The following is a 22,556-nucleotide window of genomic DNA, read 5'->3' on the forward strand; positions in this document are numbered from 1 at the left end:
AAAATCAGAGAAATGTCGATTTTTGGGCATAAATAGCAAGAGGCTGTTGTTTAGCAGTGTTTGTATTGGACTCATATGACGGTAGAGTAAAACAATACACACTGGGTTGATTAAAATAATCATGATGTCTGCCAGGTAAGCAGAGGTTACTATGTAGTTAACATTTTATTGAGAAGTTTTCCGTGACCAGATATTTTATTTATAAGGCTCCGTATCCGTGAGTGAGCAAATTCTCACAGTATCTCATGGGAATTTGAGACTCCAGTAATTTTTCTCATTCCGTAACTGAATTAGATACACAAATTATCAAACGATGATATTCGCAATGACACTAAGCAAACCTGCCAAACCATTAATAGCCAATACATTTTTTTATGAGTTTAATACCATTTGCTTGATTATTGCGGACTATTTTACTATTTTATGAGTTTAGTATCGACATCTATTAGCTAGCCATTGTTAGCTACAGTGGTTTGTCCACAGCTTGCATCGTGCTGCAGAATTCTATGACACGTTATTTAAGTGCCAACCACTGGTACCATTAATGCTAGTTAGTGGTAGTTTGACCACCAGAGGGCATCTTTGAGAAGCATTTGATAGCCTTCAGTAGTGGCTGTACTAGATAATTGAAAACCTTTTTTTGTAAGAACATAGTATATGGGACTGATTTTAAGAAATGTTGCTTAATTAATTTGATTAATATTATGGTGTTTCTATTCCAAGAAAAATGAAAAACCCTCTGGGTTTCCGTTAGGGTGGAACGGAAAATATGGCGCTGTACAACGTGACAGTCAGGAGTAGGCTACAGTACTGGGCTATTTATCGAAGGAGTCCCGATGTCGTGCGGGGACGCGGGAGACCGGGGTTCAATTTCCTGACAGGGAGGAAGGAGTAGGCCGTCCTTGTAAATAAGAATTTGTTCTTAACTGACTTGCCTAGTTAAATAAAGGTTACACTAAGAGAATAACATTTCTATACCATAATTGTAGTCTAACCAATACCCAAACGGAGATTAATTGAAAATGAAAAATCAAATTGATTTATCAAGACCAGTCCCCATGCTTGTCTCAGAGCAGCGTGAAATGGTGCTAAAATAGTTGTAGGCTATTGCTTCTAACTTCAATATGCTCTTTAAATAAATAAGACCTACACCACTTTTAACAGCACATTACTCAACACTAGTGAGACTCATGCCCTCTACAATATATCGAAAAATATGATGTGACTCTCCTCTAATTATTACATATAGATGATTGGAGGATTCTACATTATAACCAAAAGCCGCCTCATGGGTCTCCAGGTGGCGGCCAGCACAGGTATCGAACCTGCATCTGTTGCAATGCATTTTGCATTGCGATGCAGTGGCTTAGACAGCTGCACCACTGGGGAGGCCCCATCCACAAAGCATCAAAATACTTGTTCCTGTAGTGTTTGTAAACACCCTGGTAGGTTGATTAATAACCTGAACCAGATTACAGGCACTGGTTACGGTAAGAAGTTTCCTCTTGAGTGGACAGCTTGATGAAAACCAGTCAATACTCAGGTCCCCAAGAACGTAGACCTCTCTGTTTACATCACATACACTATCAAGCATGTAACACATATTATTTAGATACTGACTGTTAGCACTTGGTGGCCAATAGCAACACCCCCAAAAGAAAAGGCTTTAGATGTGCCAAGTGAACCTGCAACCACAACACTTCAATAACACTTGACATAAGATCTTCTCTAAGCATTACAGGGATATGGCTCTGAATATACACAGCAACACCTCTGATTCAACCCTGCTGGCTAACGGCTAGCTAGATAACCAGTGGTGACCGTAAGGTCCCTATGAGATTCAAGGCTCAAATAAGTGCCATCGTGAAAAAAAGAGTCAAGTAAATACTTTGCGAATATCCTCTTCCTGGCTTTTAACTGTGTATCTTCTTCGGTTTCGGCATGAGAAAATTATTGAAGTCCCAAATTCTTGCAAGATACTGCGAGGATACGGAGCATCAGAAATAAAAGGATTCAGTCACGGATTAGGAGCCACTCCTTTTTGGGCCTTTCCATCTACCAGAGGACTGTTTTCATTAGCATTATCGCTAACGGTTACACAAAATGGTAGACATGTACCGCTCACACAGGGGCATTCTTGCTGCCTCTTCAGAAAGTTGCAGGAACTATGAGTCGTCGTCAAGTTCGCAACCCTCACACCCTGTCTGTTGGTTGTACATGTTAATCTGTCCTCTACAGAGCTCCCAGCCCTGTCTGGTGGTTGTACATGTTAATCTGTCCTCTACAGAGCTCCCCACCCTGTCTGGTGGTTGTACATGTTAACCTGTTGGGGATAGGGGGCAGTATTTGCACGGCCGGATAAAAAACATACCCGATTTAATCTGGTTACTACTCCTGCCCAGTAACTAGAATATGCATATAATTTGATTTGGATAGAAAACACCCTAAAGTTTCTAAAACTGTTTGAATGGTGTCTGTGAGTATAACAGAACTCATTTGGCAGGCCAAAACCTGAGAAGATTCCAAACAGGAAGCGCTCTCTCTGACTATTTCTTGGCCTTCTTGATCATCTCTATCCAAAACAGGGGATCTCTGGCATAACGTGACATTTTCTAACGCTTCCATAGGCTCTCAGAAGGCGCCAGAACGTTGAATGATTACTTTGCAGGCCATGGCTGAAAAACAGTAGCGCATTTGGATAGTGGTCAATCAGAGAACAATGAGACTGGGACGCGTGCACGAGCCGACACCATGTTTACATTTTCAGTCTTTGAACAAAAACAGGGTTTCCCGGTCGGAATATTATCGCTTTTTTACGATAAAAATCGCATAAAAATTGATTTTAAACAGCGTTTGACATGCTTCGAAGTACAGTAATGGAATATTTTGAAATTTTTTTGTCACGAAACGCACCGGGCGCGTCACCCTTCTTTACCCTTCGGATAGTGTCTTGAACGCACGAACAAAACGCCGCTATTTGGATATAACTATGGATTATTTGGAACCACACCAACATTTGTTATTGAAGTAGAAGTCCTGGGAGTGCATTCTGACGAAGAACAGCAAAGGTAATCCAATTTTTCTTATAGTAAATCTGAGTTTGGTGAGGGCCAAACTTGGTGGGTGTCAAAATAGCTAGCCTGTGATGGCCGGGCTATCTACTCAGAATATTGCAAAATGTGCTTTCACCGAAAAGCAATTTTAAAATCGGACATAGCGATTGCATAAAGGAGTTCTGTATCTATAATTCTTAAAATAATTGTTATGTTTTTTGTGAACGTTTATTGTGAGTAATTTAGTAAATTCACCGGAAGTGTTCGGTGGGAATGCTAGTCACATGCTAGTCACATGCTAATGTAAAAAGCTGGTTTTTGATATAAATATGAACTTGATTGAACAAAACATGCATGTATTGTATAACATAATGTCCTAGGAGTGTCATCTGATGAAGATCATCAAAGGTTAGTGCTGCATTTAGCTGTGGTTTTGGTTTTTGTGACATTATATGCTAGCTTGAAAAATGGGTGTCTGATTATTTCTGGCTGGGTACTCTGCTGACATAATCTAATGTTTTGCTTTCGTTGTAAAGCCTTTTTGAAATCGGACAGTGTGGTTAGATTAACGAGAGTCTTGTCTTTAAAATGGTGTAAAATAGTCATATGTTTGAGAAATTGAAGTAATAGCATTTCTATGGTATTTGAATATCGCGCCACGGGATCCCACTGGCTGTTGAGTAGGTGGGACGCAAGCATCCCACCTAGCCCATAGAGGTTAATCTGCCCTCTACAGAGCTCCCCACCACCATCGGTGTTGGGTTATACTGGCTCCCATCGGTGTTGGGTTATACTGGCACCCATTGGTGTTGGGCTATACTGGCACCCATCGGTGTTGGGTTATACTGGCTCCCATCGGTGTTGGGCTATACTGGCTCCCATCGGTGTTGGGCTATACTGGCTCCCATCGGTGTTGGGCTATACTGGCACCCATCGGTGTTGGGCTATACTGGCACCCATCGGTGTTGGGCTATACTGGCTCCCATCGGTGTTGGGCTATACTGGCTCCCATCGGTGTTGGGCTATACTGGCACCCATCGGTGTTGGGCTATACTGGCTCCCATCGGTGTTGGGCTATACTGGCTCCCATCGGTGTTGGGCTATACTGGCACCCATCGGTGTTGGGCTATACTGGCACCCATCGGTGTTGGGCTATACTGGCACCCATCGGTGTTGGGCTATACTGGCACCCATCGGTGTTGGGCTATACTGGCACCCATCGGTGTTGGGCTATACTGGCACCCATCGGTGTTGGGCTATACTGGCTCCCATCGGTGTTGGGCTATACTGGCTCCCATCGGTGTTGGGCTATACTGGCTCCCATCGGTGTTGGGTAATACTGGCTCCCATCGGTGTTGGGTAATACTGGCACCCATCGGTGTTGGGCTATACTGGCTCCCATCGGTGTTGGGTAATACTGGCTCCCATCGGTGTTGGGCTATACTGGCTCCCATCGGTGTTGGGTAATACTGGCTCCCATCGGTGTTGGGCTATACTGGCTCCCATCGGTGTTGGGCTATACTGGCTCCCATCGGTGTTGGGCTATACTGGCTCCCATCGGTGTTGGGTTATACTGGCTCCCATCGGTGTTGGGCTATACTGGCACCCATCGGTGTTGGGCTATACTGGCTCCCATCGGTGTTGGGCTATACTGGCACCCATCGGTGTTGGGCTATACTGGCACCCATCGGTGTTGGGCTATACTGGCTCCCATCGGTGTTGGGCTATACTGGCTCCCATCGGTGTTGGGCTATACTGGCTCCCATCGGTGTTGGGCTATACTGGCACCCATCGGTGTTGGGCTATACTGGCTCCCATCGGTGTTGGGTTGAGTTCTTGCAAATTTGTTCTAAATACTTACTTTTATGTTCACCACCTGGACATAAAAGTACTAAACTGTAAACCAATCAAAACTTGTGTACTTTCCATGGTACTATCTCTGCCAATCACGTTATCTGTACCTAAAGGTAGTAGACAGCTGGTGACAGTTCCAGAGACAAACTGCAATCAGTCTTTTTTCCCTTCTTTTCTTATAGAAACGTGATCATCAATGCAAGTTGTAAAATAACTCCCAACATAAAACAAAGCAACTTTAGTATTTTATATTTTATTGAACAATGACACAAAATCTGAAATATATACGGACAACATCAACGTAACATAGACAGGAGTATTACATGTCAAAAGGTTTGATTGGTACGCACCACTTTAAAAACAAATTATCTTTCAGTATCTATCTTAAACAATTTAAACAGGGGTTTGTTCTCCCTCCACTTCATCTTATGAATAAAGAATCTTCTGGGAAAAATGATCAAATTAACAATGAAAATTAAACGGGGGTACATAACAGTTGGGTAAAAATAAAACAATATCAGAGTCTTCCAAATAAACATCAACAGTAGTTTATCTTCTGACATGAGCGCAGTCCCAAGTGTCTCTGGGCCACAAAACACACATTTGTCATATACAGTACTAGTCAAAAGTTTGGACACGCCTGCTCATTCGAGGGTTTTTCTTTATTTTTACTATTTTCTACATTGTAGAATAATAGTGAAGACATCAAAACTATGAAATAACACATATGGAATCATGTAGTAACCAAAAAACTGTTAAACAAATCAAAATATATTTTATATTTCAGATTCTTCAAAGTAGCCACCCTTTGTCTTGATGACAGCTTTGCACACTTTTGGAATTCTCTCAACCAGCTTCATGAGGTAGTCACCTGGAATGCATTTCAATTAACAGGTGTGCCTTGTTAAAAGTATATTTGTGGAATTTCTTTAATTCTTAATGCGTTTGAGTCAATCAGTTGTGTTGTGACAAGGTAGAGTATACAGATTATAGCCCTATTTGGTATAAGACCACTCAAAAAAGGTAAGAACAGCTCAAATAAGCAAAGAGAAATGACAGTCCATTATTACTTTAAGACATGAAGGTCAGTCAATCCGGAAAAATTTGAAGAACTTTGAAAGTTTCTTCAAGTGCAGTCGCACTTGATCGGAGAACTGGCAGTGTGGTACCAGGACAACAACCTCTACCTCAATGTGAGCAAGACAAAATGCTGATCGTGGACTACAGGAAAAGGCGGGCCAAACAGGCCCCTATTAACATCGACGGGGCTGTAGTGGAGCGGTTCGAGAGTTTCTAGTTCCTTGTTGTCCACATCACCAACGAACATGGTCCAAACCCCCCTTAAGACAGTCATAAAGAGAGCACGACAAAACCTTTTCCCCCTCAGGAGACTGAAAAGATTTGGCATGGGTCCCCAGATCCTCAAAAAGTTATACAACTGCACCATTGAGAGCATCCTGACCGGTTGCATCACTGCCTGGTATGGCAACTGCTCAGCATCTGACCGTAAGGCGCTACAGAGGGTAGTGCGAACAGTCCAGTACATCACTGGGGACAAGCTTCCTGCCATCCAGAACCTATGTAATAGGTGGTGTCAGAGGAAAGCCCATAAAATTGTCAGAGACTCCAGTCACCCAAGTTAGACTGTTTTCTCTGCTACCGCACGGCAAGCGGTACCGGAGCGCCAAGTCTACAGTGGTTGCTCCACTAAAGGTTTTGTGATTATGCTGCGGGACTTAGAAGTAATTTGTGGTTTACTACGCTACCCTGCGTCACCACTTCATTGCTCCAGACCACCACAAGGGGGAGTTAAAGCACTGATAATGCTTTTGGGTCCTACTGTATCTCTAACTGACAATGACTGGCGACATAAACCTAAATAGAAACTGATAATTGTGCACAACTTCAGTATTACTTACACTAAGGTTTTTATTCTTTTAGGATTACTTTTCTCTTACTGTAGTACTGTAGGCCACTCCCGACAGGCACGTTGTACAGCGCCTAAGTGGCGCAATGGTCTAAGACACTGCAAAGCAGGGCAAGCTGCGTTGCTGGTTCAATCCCCGTTCCGGCCTTAACTAGGAGACCCATGAGATGACTGTAGGTGTTTGGTTTCTCTCCCTCAAAAAACAGACATAAATCATTCTAAATAACAAACTGGCTTTATTTACAAATTAGTAACAATGTCTCACTCCATGTTCAAGAATGGCCTTTTTCTCGCTCATTTTACGTTATTTGAAAACAAGAATCTCCAAAATATCGTATTTTTTTTTTATACAAAGCGATTTATTATAATTAATTTAGAATGATATAAAAGCCAGTTGGATCTTCTCACAGATATATTATTAACCCTGGTAACCACAGCCTTCCCTGTGGCTTAGTTGGTAGAGCATGGTGTTTGCAACGCCAGGGTTGAGAGTTCGATTGCCACGGGGGGCCAGTACTATTTTTTTTAGTTTTTTTAATGAAATGTATGCATTCACTACTGTAAGTCGCTCTGGATAAGAGCGTCTGCTAAATGACTAAAATGTCAAATGTATTAGCAGGACAATATATATTGGTCATCTTGGTCATGGATTTCAGTTCTCCAGCTGTATCCACTGAGATGGCACAATGGAATTGCCATGCCGTTCTCCAGCTGTATCCACTGAGATAGCACAATGGGATTGCCTTGCAGTTCTCCAGCTGTATCCTGGGGTACGGGATGGGCCGCAGAGCCGCGCACAGAAGACGGACCTAGCCCATGGGGAAGAGAGGATGAGGAAGGGGGAGTGAACCCCCACCCCGCCTCACTGGGTAGCACAGAGCAACGCTTTAAGGGGGAGTGCACTAATAATGGCACTGACTAGGGAAACGTTCCTGCTGTTCTTAGTGCCAGTCTGCACGTTCAAACTAAAACAACGTAACTAATAATGCTTTCGTTAATAAAATGATGATAAAAATACTCTTTCAAAATGCAGATGTTTAATTCGTTATGGATCCATAACGAATTACTATGAGAATAAATATCACTGAATTACAGAAATATTGGGACAAAGTTGTCTAACGAAGGTAAACAAATTGTTGTTTACTGGAAAATACTCTTTCAAACACACACGGTCACGTTGTACAGCGCCATTATGGTTATTATCAGGACAATAGACTTGCCTAGAAGGAGGGTAGGAGGAGAATTCTATCATCAAATGTATTTCCTAGTTAGGTTGGCTGTATCACAACCGGCTGTGATTGGTTGCAATTTCAATTTAATCCACCAGAAAAGACAAAACAAATAATAACAAAAAGTTTATTATTATGTATCACATCCGACCGTGATTGGTTGTCCCATAGGGCGGCGCACAACTGGCCCAGCGTTTCTCTCACATCCGACCGTGATTGGTTGTCCCGTAGGGCGGCGCACAACTGGCCCAGCGTTTCTCTCACATCCGACCGTGATTGGTTGTCCCATAGGGCGGCGCACAACTGGCCCAGCGTTTCTCTCCCTCTAAAAACAGAAATAAATGTTTTGACCTTTATTCAGATTACAATCGCTCACTTTCATTTTTTTTAAAATTAAATAACCTCCAAAATATCGTTATATATTACCAAGTTGGTGGCACAGTCATATAGTGGCAGCTACATAAAGCTGAGTGACTCACTCATTCATGGCTTTGGATCAAAATAAATAAGTACCAACATTCTTTCTGATAGTCTTTATTAATAAATAAATGGTGGTCAAACTAGCACTAACTAGCATTAATGGTACCAGTGGTTGGCACTTAAATAACGTGCCATAGAATTCTGCAGCACCACGCAAGCTGTGGACAAACCACTGTAGGACCAAAAAGCTCCTTAACAGCTTCTACCCCCAAGCCATAAGACTGCTGAACAATGAATCAAATGGCCACCGGACAATTTACATTGTTTATTATCTATGGATAATCACTTCACCCCTACCTACATGTACAAATAATCTCAACTAACCTGTACCCCCGCACACTGATTCGGTACCGGTACCACCTGTATATAGCCTCATTATTGTTGGTTAAAGACTTGTAAGTAAGCATTTTACGGTAAGGTCTACACTTGTTGTACTCGGCCCATGAGACAAATAAAGTTTGATTTGATCTGAAAAACCATCAAGCGCTTTGATGAAACTGGCTCTCATGAGGACCGCCACAGGAATGGAAGACCCAGAGTTACTTCTGCTGAAGAGGATAAGTTCACCAGAGTTACCAGCCTCAGAAATGCCAGCCCAAATAAATGCTTCACAGAGTTCAAGTAACAGACACATCTCAACATCAACTGTTCAGAGGAGACTGTGTGAATCAGTCCTTCATGGTCGAAATGCTGCAAAGAAACCATTACTAAAGGACACCAATAATAAGAAGAGACTTGCTTGGGCAAAGAAACATGAACAATGGACATTAGACTGGTGGAAATCTGTCCTTTGGTCTGATGAGTCCAAATGAGATATTTTTGGTTCCAACCTCTGTGTCTTTGTGAGACGCAGGGTAGGTAAACGGATGATCTCCGCATTTGTGGTTCCCACCGTGAAGCATGGAGGAGGAGGTGTGATGATGCTTAGCTGGTGACACTGTCAGTGATTGATTTAGAATTCAAGGCACACTTAACCAGCATGGCTACCACAGCATTCTGCAGCGATACGCCATACCATCTGGTTTGCGCTTAGTGGGACTATCATTTGTTTTTCAACAGGACAATGACTCTTCTTGAACTGCACTGTTGGTTAAGGGCTTGTAAGTACTGTAAGCGTTTCACGGTAAGGTCTACACTTGTATTTGGCGCATGTTACGAATAAAGTTTGATTTGTTTTGACCCAACACACCTCCAGGCTGTGTAAGGGCTATTTTACCAAGAAGGAGAGTGATGGAGTGCTGCATCAGATGACCTGGCCTCCATAATCACCTGACCTCAACCCAAGTGAGATGTTTTGGGATGAATTGGACTGCAGAGTGAAGAAAAAGCAGCCAACAAGTGCTCAGCATATGTGGAAACACCTTCAAGACTGTTATAAAAGCATTCCAAGTGACTACCTTCAAGAAGCTGGTTGAGGGAATGCCAAGCGTGCGCAAAGCTGTCATCTTTGAAGAATCTCAAAATATAAAATACATTTAGATTTGTTTAACACTTTTTTGGTTACTACATGATTCCATATGTGTTATTTCATAGTTTTGTTGTCTTCACTATTATTCTACAATGTAGAAAATAGTAAAAAAAATAAAGAAAGTCCAAACCTTTGACTGGTACTTGGCTGGGGAATTAGCCTACTAGTTTATCAAGCTGGGTATTTTTTTCTACAACACATATAAAACACATTACCTGTAATGGTTTATGATTCCGTCCTGTGTCATCAAGGCACCCAGGTCACGATCAGAGGCCTCGATTGCATGTCCTTTTCATAGGAGTTGAGACTCTGGCAACAACAGAAAATGTGTCACAAGGGTACTTGTGTCACATGACACTTTTATTCTGAATTCTTGCCTGACAAGCTGTGAAAATATTAACTGAGCAGTGAATGAAATTAATTTTTTGGAGGTTGCTAAACCATTGCAGTCACGTTGCTGGACATTTTATGATACCCACCTTTGCTCCTTCTGGTAAGTCCCAGCATCAATGTATGACGATCAGTCTGGCACCCAACTGTGCATTTTGAAAAGAAACAGGTCAACGATTGTCGTCATCCCTTAATTATAAACATGCTGTAGCTTGAGAAATAACGTCATATCTTTTGGAAACTAAGTCTTTACAGATGTAGACTGACTGGCTCCAAATTGGATTATATACAGGCCCGTTGACGCCGTTACACTTCACAACCAAATGTTCTGCTATGGTCCTGGGATGGGTTGGGTTTGTTGCTGCTAGTTAGTACACTGTTGTAGTGAGACATGAGTTAGTTAGCTGTAATATAGCTGTATCCGATATTTATTTGAGTCCTAGACATGGGTTGCACCTCGGTGGCTAATGTGACCTTTTTAATCTAAATTACGCTAATTTACAGTGGCAAGGAAATACGATGACATTGCTAAAGTAGGCAAATAATTAGTAGGAAACAACTTTGTCATATTACTTCGTCAAATTTACTTTTAAAGAGATGGCAATGTTCCCATTTAATTTTACTAGTAAAGTTTGTCAAAAGAATAGCTAGCAATGCATAATGTTAGCTAGCTAAAATATGGTGGTCCCGGATGTAGTAAAACACTGACTGAAGTTATACTGCATCTAAAGTCAATCTGGCGACAGACATTTTCCTACTAATTATTTGCTTTCTTTTTTAAATGTTAGTATGTTTTCAAGCCAAATCCGAGTTGTGTTGAGGTAGACTAATGTTAGCCAGCTAGTTAGCTAGCTAATTTTACAGAACAAAAATATAAACGCAACATGTAAAGTGTTGGTCCCCTGTTTCATGAGCTGAAATAAAAGATCTCAGAAATGTTCCATACGCACAAAACCTTATTTCTCTCCATATTTGTGAGCATTTCTCCTTTGCCAAGATAATTCATCCACCTGACAGGTGTGGCATATCAAAGAGCTGATTAAACAGCATGAGCATTACACAGGTGCACCTTGTGCTGGGGACAATAAAAGGCCTCTCTAAAATGTGCAGTTTTTGACACACAACAAAATGTCACAGATGTCTCATGTTTTGAGGGAGCAGTGCAATTGTCATGCTGACTTCAGGAATGTCCACCAGAGCTGTTGCCAGAGAATTTTATGTTAATTTCTTTACCATAAGTCACCTCCAATGACGTTTTAGAGAATTTGGCAGTTCGTCCAACCGGCCTCACAACCACAGACCACCACAGGACTTCCACATCTGTCTTCTTCACCTGCGGGATCATCTGAGACAAGCCACCCAGACAGCTGATGAAACTGAGGAGTATTTCTGTCTGTAATAAAGCCCTTTTTTGTAGGGAAAAACATATCCTGATTGGCTGGACCTGGCTCCCCAGTGGGTGGGCCTGGCTCCCCAGTGGGTGGGCCTGGCTTCAAAGTGGGTGGACCTATGCTCTCCCAGGCCCACCCATGGCCACACCCCTGCCCAGTCATAGAAAATCCATAGATTAGGGCCTCATTTATTTATTTAAATTGACTGATTTCCTTATTTGAACTGTAACTCAGTAAAATCGGTGAAATTGTTGCATGTTGTGTTTACATTTTTTGTTCAGGATAGGATAGGTAGCTAGATAGCTAGTTAGGTAGATGATAGTGATAATGCTCATCAAAATATACATACCCATCAATCTACGGTCTAGCTACCAGCATACTCACCACCACTGGGGACCAACCAACTCCAAACACCTATTCCGCACCGACGTGATCCTTTAAACGCGTTGGAGGGCGATAAAAAAAACTGAGCCCCATTCAATAAAGGGAAGCGGCCAGAGGGGTGATTTGCACGTGGAGCTTGGTAAAAGGGAGCATTAATCGTTGACATAATTGTAATCCCAAACCCAAACTTAATTTACTTGTTGTGACACACACACAGGTTTCAAACCCCGTTTTAGATGAGACAGACTTCATGACCAAAATTATCCTATTTACACTTTGTAGTCAATTTTCACACTAGAATAAAAGTTTGACTCATACATCGATGCCACATAGGACATTTTTAAAGGGATTATTATAATTTTTTTTAGGGCAGCCGTTCTTTAAACATGTCAAACACTGTAAAGGAGAGAACAATGTAGAGAGGAAGGCTCCATCGGGATGCACACGGAGGCAGAAGACATCTTCCTATCTCCATATTCTGAGGTTCTGAAGGATGCTCGGAGGTCCAATATTACGTTTGGCATTTCCTAGATTATCACAGATTGGGATTTGGACCTAGTCCAATAAACTCACCGACCATCTGAATTCCACAAAATTCCTGAGTTGGCATGTGGGTCTAAAACTGGAATAGGACTGCCAAATGGCAGGGTGCCAACTACTGAAATATCACCTCCAAAAACACGACTGCTTGTTTGAACAGAGTTCCAAATGTCACCTTATTCTCTTTATAGTGCACTACAGGGCCCTAGTGGAATAGGTTGCCATGGGAAGCAGATTAAGACATTCTCATTCAGTTTCTATAAAAAATTCCTGATCCACTGTGATCCAGAGAATGTCCCGTACCGTTTGATTTTTCTGTATAACAGACTGTTTAACATGCGTATAGTTTTGAGTCTTTATCAATACCATTAGGACAATTTATCCTTCATTGATACAGTGGTTCTGACGCACACAACCAGTCGAGAATGGGTAATTGAGTGTGCGTGCCTGCCTGTCTCTGTGAGTGTGTGTGTGTGTCTTGCCTGGTAAGAGTCTGCAGCACACCGGCTCTCCTGGTCGACCTCACACCTGTCTCCTCCTTTAGCAACAGCGATACCTGCCATACACCTGGTCTCCTTTAGAACGTTCTGACAACACTGCTGCTGGGATATACTGGAAGAGAGAGAGAGAGAGAGAGAGAGAGAGAGAGGTCGTATATTGCCAAACGGAAAAGTAGAATTAGATATTACATTCTGCTTTAAATGGAGTGATTAAAGAACTTCAGACTTCCATATCATACTAAACCCAACCGTATACTACAGACTTCCATATCATACTAAACCCAACCGTATACTACAGACTTCCATATCATACTAAACCCAACCGTATACTACAGACTTCCATATCATACTAAACCCAACCGTATACTACAGACTTCCATATCATACTAAACCCAACCGTATACTACAGACTTCCATATCATACTAAACCCAACCGTATACTACAGACTTCCATATCATACATTTTACATTTACATTTTAGTCACTTAGCAGATGCTCTTATCAATAGCAACTTAGATAGCTAGGTGAGACAACCACATATCAGTCATAATAAGTACATTTTTTTCCTCAATAAAGTAGCTGTCAGCGAAGTCAGAGCTAGTAAGGGGGGGGGAGGGAAGTGAATTGCGAGTGTTACTTCACAAAAGTCGTGAGTGAGGAGGGGTGCTGTGGGACCATTTAAAAATACTTTTTGAAGTGGTAGGGTTTCAGATGATTTCGGAAGATGGGCAGGAATTCTGTTGTCCTAGCCTCAAGGGGGAAGCTGGTTCCAACATTGGGGTACCAGGACAGAGAAGAGCATGGACTGGGCTGAGCGGGAGCTGCTCTCCCGTAGGAGAGAGAGGGCCAAGAGACCAGAGGTGGCAGAACGGAGTGCTCGGGTTGGGATGTAGGGTTTGAGCGTAGCCTGAAAGTAGGGAGGGGTAGTTCCTCTTGCTGCTACGATGGCAATTACCATGGTCTTATAGTAGACGTGAGCTTCGATTGGAAGCCAGTGGAGTGTGCAGAGGAGCGGGGTGACATGGGAGAATTTGGGAAGGTTGAACACCAGGCGGGCTGAAGGGGGGGAAGGAGAAAAAAGTAGTTGAGTGTCATCCGCATAGCAATGATAGGAGAGACCATGTGAGGATATGACTTGGTGTATATGGAGAAGAGGAGAGGGCCTAGGACCGAGCCCTGGGGGACACTAGTAGTGAGAGTACATGGTGCAGACACAGATCCTCTCCATGTCACCTGGTAGAAGCGGATGCCAGGTAGGATTCAATCCAAAAGCGTGCAGAGCCTGAGATGCCCAGTCCTGAGAGGGTGGAGAGGAGGATCTGATAGAGTCTGAGACACCCAGCCCTGAGAGGAGGATCTGATAGAGCCTGAGACGCCCAGCCCTGAGAGGAGGATCTGATAGAGCCTGAGACGCCCAGCGCTGAGAGGGTGGAGCGGAGGATCTGATGGTTCACGTTGTCGAAGGCAGGAGATGGATCTAGGAGGATGAGAACACAGGAGAGAGTCAGCTTTGGCAGTGTGGAGAGCCTCTGTGACACGGAGAAGAGCAGTCTCAGTTCTTTGACCGTCTTGATGCCTGACTGGATAGGGTCAAGAAGATCGTTCTGAGAGAGATAGTCAGAGAGTTGGTCATAGACATCACGCTCAAGGAAGGATACAGGTCTGTAGTTTTTACGTCAGAGGTGTCAAGCATTGTTTTCTTGAGGAGGGGAGCGACTGGCCGTTTTGAAGACAGAAAGGACGCAGCAGGTGGTCAGGGATGAGATGATGAGGGAAGTGAGGAATGGGAGAAGGTCTCCAGAGATGGTCTGGAGAAGGGAGGAGGGGGTCGAGTGGGCAGGTTGTTGGGCGGACGGACATCACTAGTCGCAGGATGTCATCTGGAGAGAGAGGGGAGAAAGAGGTCAAGGCATAGGCTCATTCTGTGCGAGTGGGACCAGTAGACTCAATAGGCTGAGTGAATGAGGAGTGGATGTCGTCAACGGTCTTTTCAAAGTAGTTAACAAAGTCGTCCGCAGAGAGGGAGGAGGGATGGAGGATTACGGTGGGAGGAGATGGTGGAAAAGAGTTTCCCAGGGTTAGAGGTGGAAGCTTGAAATGTAGATAGAAACTGTCTTTAGAAGCAGATACAGAGAAAAGAAAGGTAGAAAGGAGAGAGTGAAGCACCATACTAAACCCAAAAGGTCGGAGAAGATTTCCATATGGTACTCAACCCAACAGGTAGAAGACCCGGTGCAGACAAACACCATATTACACTAGGTCCTGGTGGTGCAGACTAACACCATATTACACTAGGTCCTGGTGGTGCAGACTAACACCATATTACACTAGGTCCTGGTGGTGTAGACTAACACCATATTACACTAGGTCCTGGTGGTGCAGACTAACACCATATTACACTAGGTCCTGGTGGAGACTAACACCATATTACACTAGGTCCTGGTGGTGCAGACTAACACCATATTACACTAGGTCCTGGTGGTGCAGACTAACACAATATTACACTAGGTCCTGGTGGTGTAGACTAACACCATATTACACTAGGTCCTGGTGGTGCAGACTAACACCATATTACACTAGGTCCTGGTGGTGTAGACTAACACCATATTACACTAGGTACCGGTGGTGGAAACTAACACCATATTACACTAGGTCCTGGTGGTCGAGACTAACACCATATTACACTAGGTCCTGGTGGTGCAGACTAACACCATATTACACTAGGTCCTGGTGGAGTCTAACACCATATTACACTAGGTCCTAGTGGTGCAGACTAACACCATATTACACTAGGTCCTGGTGGAGACTAACACCATATTACACTAGGTCCTGGTGGTGCAGACTAACACCATATTACACTAGGTCCTGGTGGAGACTAACACCATATTACACTAGGTCCTGGTGGTGCAGACTAACACCATATTACATTAGGTCCTGGTGGAGACTAACACCATATTACACTAGGTCCTAGTGGTGCAGACTAACACCATATTACACTAGGTCCTGGTGGAGACTAACACCATATTACACTAGGTCCTGGTGGTGCAGACTAACACCATATTACACTAGGTCCTGGTGGAGACTAACACCATATTACACTAGGTCCTGGTGGTGCAGACTAACACCATATTACACTAGGTCCTGGTGGTGGAGACTAACACCATATTACACTAGGTCCTGGTGGTGCAGACTAACACCATATTACACTAGGTCCTGGTGGAGACTAACACCATATTACACTAGGTCCTGGTGGTGCAGACTAACACCATATTACACTAGGTCCTGGTGGTGCAGACTAACACCATATTACACTAGGTCCTGGTGGAGACTAACACCATTTTACACTAGGTCCTGGTGCAGACTCACCTGCAGACAGAATGTTTATCGTCCTTCAACAAAGGCATGTTGTTACAGTGTTGGTTCTCTGATGCCCATCTCTGGCCCACCTCACAGCAGCTCTCCACCACATTGAGAGAAGATGGACCAGGACCAGCTAGAGATACAGAGGCAATAACACACATATTACACATGATATATAGTGCGCACACACGCACGCATACGCACGCACGCACGCACACACACTACATCTCAACCACATCATTAGAAAGAAAGAAATGCATTACACATCACATAGACAAATACAGCAGACAGAGAGCAGACAGAGAGCAGACAGAGAGCAGACAGAGAGCAGACATTTACATTTTAGTCATTTTAGCAGACGCTCTTATCCAGAGCGACTTACAGTAGTGAATGCATACATTTGATTAAAAAAAATGTTCGTACTGGTCCCCCGTGGGAATCGAACCCACAACCCTGGCGTTGCGAACACCATGCTCTACCATAGAGCAGACAGAGAGGACATAGAGCAGACAGAGAGCAGACACAGCTGCCAACAGAAACACCTGGACCAGACATACAGCTGCCAACAGAAACACCTGGACCAGACATAGAGCTGCCAACAGAAACACCTGGGCCAGACATACAGCTGCCAACAGAAACACCTGGACTCGACATACAGCTGCCAACAGAAACACCTGGACCAGACATACAGCTGCCAACAGAAACACCTGGACCAGACATACAGCTGCCTACAGAAACACCTGGACCAGACATACAGCTGCCTCAACAGAAACACCTGGACCAGACACACAGCTGCCAACAGAAACACCTGGACCAGACATACAGCTGCCAACAGAAACACCTGGACCAGACATACAGCTGCCAACAGAAACACCTGGACCAGACATACAGCTGCCAACAGAAACATATGGACCAGACATACAGCTGCCAACAGAAACACCTGGACCAGACATACAGCTGCCAACAGAAACACCTGGACCAGACATACAGCTGCTAACAGAAACACCTGGACCAGACATACAGCTGACAACAGAAACACCTGGACCAGACATACAGCTGACAACAGAAACACCTGGACCAGACATACAGCTGACAACAGAAACACCTGGACCAGACATACAGCTGCCAACAGAAACACCTGGACCAGACATACAGCTGCCTCAACAGAAACACCTGGACCAGACATACAGCTGCCAACAGAAACACCTGGACCAGACATACAGCTGCCAACAGAAACACCTGGATCAGACATACAGCTGCATCAACAGAAACACCTGGACCAGACATACAGCTGCCAAAAGAAACACCTGGACCAGACATAGAGCTGCCAACAGAAACACCTGGACCAGACATACAGCTGCCAACAGAAACACCTGGACCAGACACACAGCTGCCAACAGAAACACCTGGACCAGACACACAGCTGCCAACAGAAACACCTGGACCAGACATACAGCTGCCAACAGAAACACCTGGACCAGACACACAGCTGCCAACAGAAACACCTGGACCAGACATACAGCTGCCTACAGAAACACCTGGACCAGACATACAGCTGCCTACAGAAACATGTGGACCAGACATACAACTGCCAACAGAAACACCTGGACCAGACATACAGCTGCCAACAGAAACACCTGGACCAGACATACAGCTGCCAACAGAAACACCTGGACCAGACACACAGCTGCATCAGCAGAAACACCTGGACCAGACATACAGCTGCCAACAGAAACACCTGGACCAAACATACAGCTGCCAACAGAAACACCTGGACCAGACATACAGCTGCCAACAGAAACACCTGGACCAGACATACAGCTGATAACAGAAAAAACCTGGACCAGACATACAGCTGCCTCAACAGAAACACCTGGACCAGACATACAGCTGCCAACAGAAACACCTGGACCAGACACACAGCTGACAACAGAAAAAACCTGGACCAGACATACAGCTGCCAACAGAAACACCTGGACCAGACATACAGCTGCCAACAGAAACACCTGGACCAGACATACAGCTGCCAACAGAAACACCTGGACCAGACATACAGCTGCCTCAACAGAAACACCTGGACCAGACATACAGCTGCCAACAGAAACACCTGGACCAGACATACAGCTGCCAACAGAAACACCTGGACCAGACACACAGCTGCATCAGCAGAAACACCTGGACCAGACATACAGCTGCCAACAGAAACACCTGGACCAGACATACAGCTACCAACAGAAACACCTGGACCAGACATACAGCTGCCAACAGAAACACCTGGACCAGACATACAGCTGACAACAGAAAAAACCTGGACCAGACATACAGCTGCCTCAACAGAAACACCTGGACCAGACATACAGCTGCCAACAGAAACACCTGGACCAGACATACAGCTGCCAAAAGAAACACCTGGACCAGACACAGAGCTGCCAACAGAAAAACCTGGACCAGACACACAGCTGCCAACAGAAACACCTGGACCAGACATACAGCTGCCAACAGAAACACCTGGACCAGACATAGAGCTGCATAGCAGAAAAACCTGGACCAGACATACAACTGCCAACAGAAACACCTGGACCAGACATACAGCTGCCAACAGAAACACCTGGACCTGACACACAGCTGCATCAGCAGAAACACCTGGACCAGACATACAGCTGCCAACAGAAACACCTGGACCAGACATACAGCTGCCAACAGAAACACCTGGACCAGACATACAGCTGCCAACAGAAACACCTGGACCAGACACACAGCTGACAACAGAAAAAACCTGGACCAGACATACAGCTGCCAACAGAAACACCTGGACCAGACACACAGCTGCCAACAGAAACACATGGACCAGACATACAGCTGCCAACAGAAACACCTGGACCAGACACACAGCTGCATCAACAGAAACACCTGGACCAGACATACAGCTGCCTCAACAGAAAAACCTGGACCAGACAAACAGCTGCCTCAACAGAAACACCTGGATCAGACATGCAGCTGCCTCAACAGAAACACCTGGACCAGACATACAGCTGCCTCAACAGAAACACCTGGACCTGCACAGACGAAATACAGCTCCTCAACAGAAACACCTGGACCAGACAAACAGCTGCCTCAACAGAAACACCTGGACCAGACAAACAGCTGCCTCAACAGAAACACCTGGACCTGACATACAGCTGCCCAACAGAAACACCTGGACCAGACACACAGCTGCCAACAGAAACACCTGGACCAGACACACAGCTGCATCAACAGAAACACCTGGACCAGACATACAGCTGCCAACAGAAACACCTGGACCAGACATACAGCTGCCAACAGAAACACCTGGACCAGACAAACAGCTGCCAACAGAAACACCTGGACCAGACAAACAGCTGCCAACAGAAACACCTGGACCAGACATACAGCTGCCAACAGAAACACCTGGACCAGACATACAGCTGCCTACAGAAACACCTGGACCAGACATACAGCTGCCAACAGAAACACCTGGACCAGACATACAGCTGCCAACAGAAACACCTGGACCAGACATACAGCTGCCAACAGAAACACCTGGACCAGACACACAGCTGCATCAGCAGAAACACCTGGACCAGACACACAGCTGCCAACAGAAACACCTGGACCAGACATACAGCTGCCAACAGAAACACCTGGACCAGACACACAGCTGCCAGCAGAAACACCTGGACCAGACACACAGCTGCCAACAGAAACACCTGGACCAGACATACAGCTGCCAACAGAAACACCTGGACCAGACATACAGCTGCCTACAGAAACACCTGGACCAGACATACAGCTGACAACAGAAAAACCTAGACCAGACATACAGCTGCCAACAGAAACACCTGGACCAGACATACAGCTGCCAACAGAAACACCTGGACCAGACACACAGCTGACAACAGAAAACACCTGGACCAGACATACAGCTGCCAACAGAAACACCTGGACCAGACATACAGCTGCCAACAGAAACCCCTGGACCAGACATACAGCTGCCTACAGAAACACCTGGACCAGACATACAGCTGACAACAGAAAAAAACAGACCAGACATACAGCTGCCTCAACAGAAACACCTGGACCAGACATACAGCTGCCAACAGAAACACCTGGACCAGACACACAGCTGACAACAGAAAAAACCTGGACCAGACATACAGCTGCCAACAGAAACACCTGGACCAGACATACAGCTGCCAACAGAAACACCTGGACCAGACATACAGCTGCCAACAGAAACACCTGGACCAGACATACAGCTGCCAACAGAAACACCTGGACCAGACATACAGCTGCCAACAGAAACACCTGGACCAGACATACAGCTGCCAACAGAAACACCTGGACCAGACACACAGCTGCATCAGCAGAAACACCTGGACCAGACATACAGCTGCCAACAGAAACACCTGGACCAGACATACAGCTACCAACAGAAACACCTGGACCAGACATACAGCTGCCAACAGAAACACCTGGACCAGACATACAGCTGACAACAGAAAAAACCTGGACCAGACATACAGCTGCCTCAACAGAAACACCTGGACCAGACATACAGCTGCCAACAGAAACACCTGGACCAGACATACAGCTGCCAACAGAAACACCTGGACCAGACACACAGCTGCCAACAGAAACACCTGGACCAGACATACAGCTGCCTACAGAAACACCTGGACCAGCCATAGAGCTGCCTACAGAAAAACGTGGACCAGACATACAACTGCCAACAGAAACACCTGGACCAGACATACAGCTGCCAACAGAAACACCTGGACCTGACACACAGCTGCATCAGCAGAAACACCTGGACCAGACATACAGCTGCCAACAGAAACACCTGGACCAGACATACAGCTGCCAACAGAAACACCTGGACCAGACATACAGCTGCCAACAGAAACACCTGGACCAGACACACAGCTGACAACAGAAAAAACCTGGACCAGACATACAGCTGCCAACAGAAACACCTGGACCAGACACACAGCTGCCAACAGAAACACATGGACCAGACATACAGCTGCCAACAGAAACACCTGGACCAGACACACAGCTGCATCAACAGAAACACCTGGACCAGACATACAGCTGCCTCAACAGAAAAACCTGGACCAGACAAACAGCTGCCTCAACAGAAACACCTGGATCAGACATGCAGCTGCCTCAACAGAAACACCTGGACCAGACATACAGCTGCCTCAACAGAAACACCTGGACCTGACATACAGCTCCTCAACAGAAACACCTGGACCAGACATACAGCTGCCTCAACAGAAACACCTGGACCAGACAAACAGCTGCCTCAACAGAAACACCTGGACCTGACATACAGCTGCCTCAACAGAAACACCTGGACCAGACATACAGCTGCCAACAGAAACACCTGGACCAGACACAGAGCTGCATCAACAGAAACACCTGGACCAGACATACAGCTGCCAACAGAAACACCTGGACCAGACATACAGCTGCCAACAGAAACACCTGGACCAGACATACAGCTGCCAACAGAAACACCTGGACCAGACAAACAGCTGCCAACAGAAACACCTGGACCAGACACACAGCTGCCAACAGAAACACCTGGACCAGACATACAGCTGCCTACAGAAACACCTGGACCAGACATACAGCTGCCTACAGAAACACCTGGACCAGACATACAGCTGCCAACAGAAACACCTGGACCAGACATACAGCTGCCAACAGAAACACCTGGACCAGACATACAGCTGCCAACAGAAACACCTGGACCAGACACACAGCTGCATCAGCAGAAACACCTGGACCAGACACACAGCTGCCTACAGAAACACCTGGACCAGACATACAGCTGCCAACAGAAACACCTGGACCAGACATACAGCCGCCAACAGAAACACCTGGACCAGACATACAGCCGCCAACAGAAACACCTGGACCAGACATACAGCTGCCAACAGAAACACCTGGACCA

At 45.2% G+C, this 22,556-nt stretch overlaps 1 protein-coding gene across 1 annotated transcript in view; it reads right to left on the bottom strand.

Moving 5' to 3' along the window:
* The window catches only part of fbln2 (fibulin 2), a 118,414-nt gene that overhangs the window by 46,872 nt on the left and 48,986 nt on the right, over positions 1-22,556 (bottom strand). Inside the window, exons 4-5 of the mRNA XM_045705572.1 lie at positions 16,583-16,709; positions 13,199-13,328 (exon numbers count right to left, since the gene is read on the bottom strand). Of these exons, the coding sequence (XP_045561528.1) occupies positions 13,199-13,328; positions 16,583-16,709 (257 nt within the window). The remainder of the gene's footprint in view (positions 1-13,198; positions 13,329-16,582; positions 16,710-22,556) is intronic.

This window comes from Salmo salar, chromosome ssa22 (genome assembly GCF_905237065.1).
Source record: "Salmo salar chromosome ssa22, Ssal_v3.1, whole genome shotgun sequence".
Lineage (NCBI taxonomy): Eukaryota > Metazoa > Chordata > Actinopteri > Salmoniformes > Salmonidae > Salmo > Salmo salar.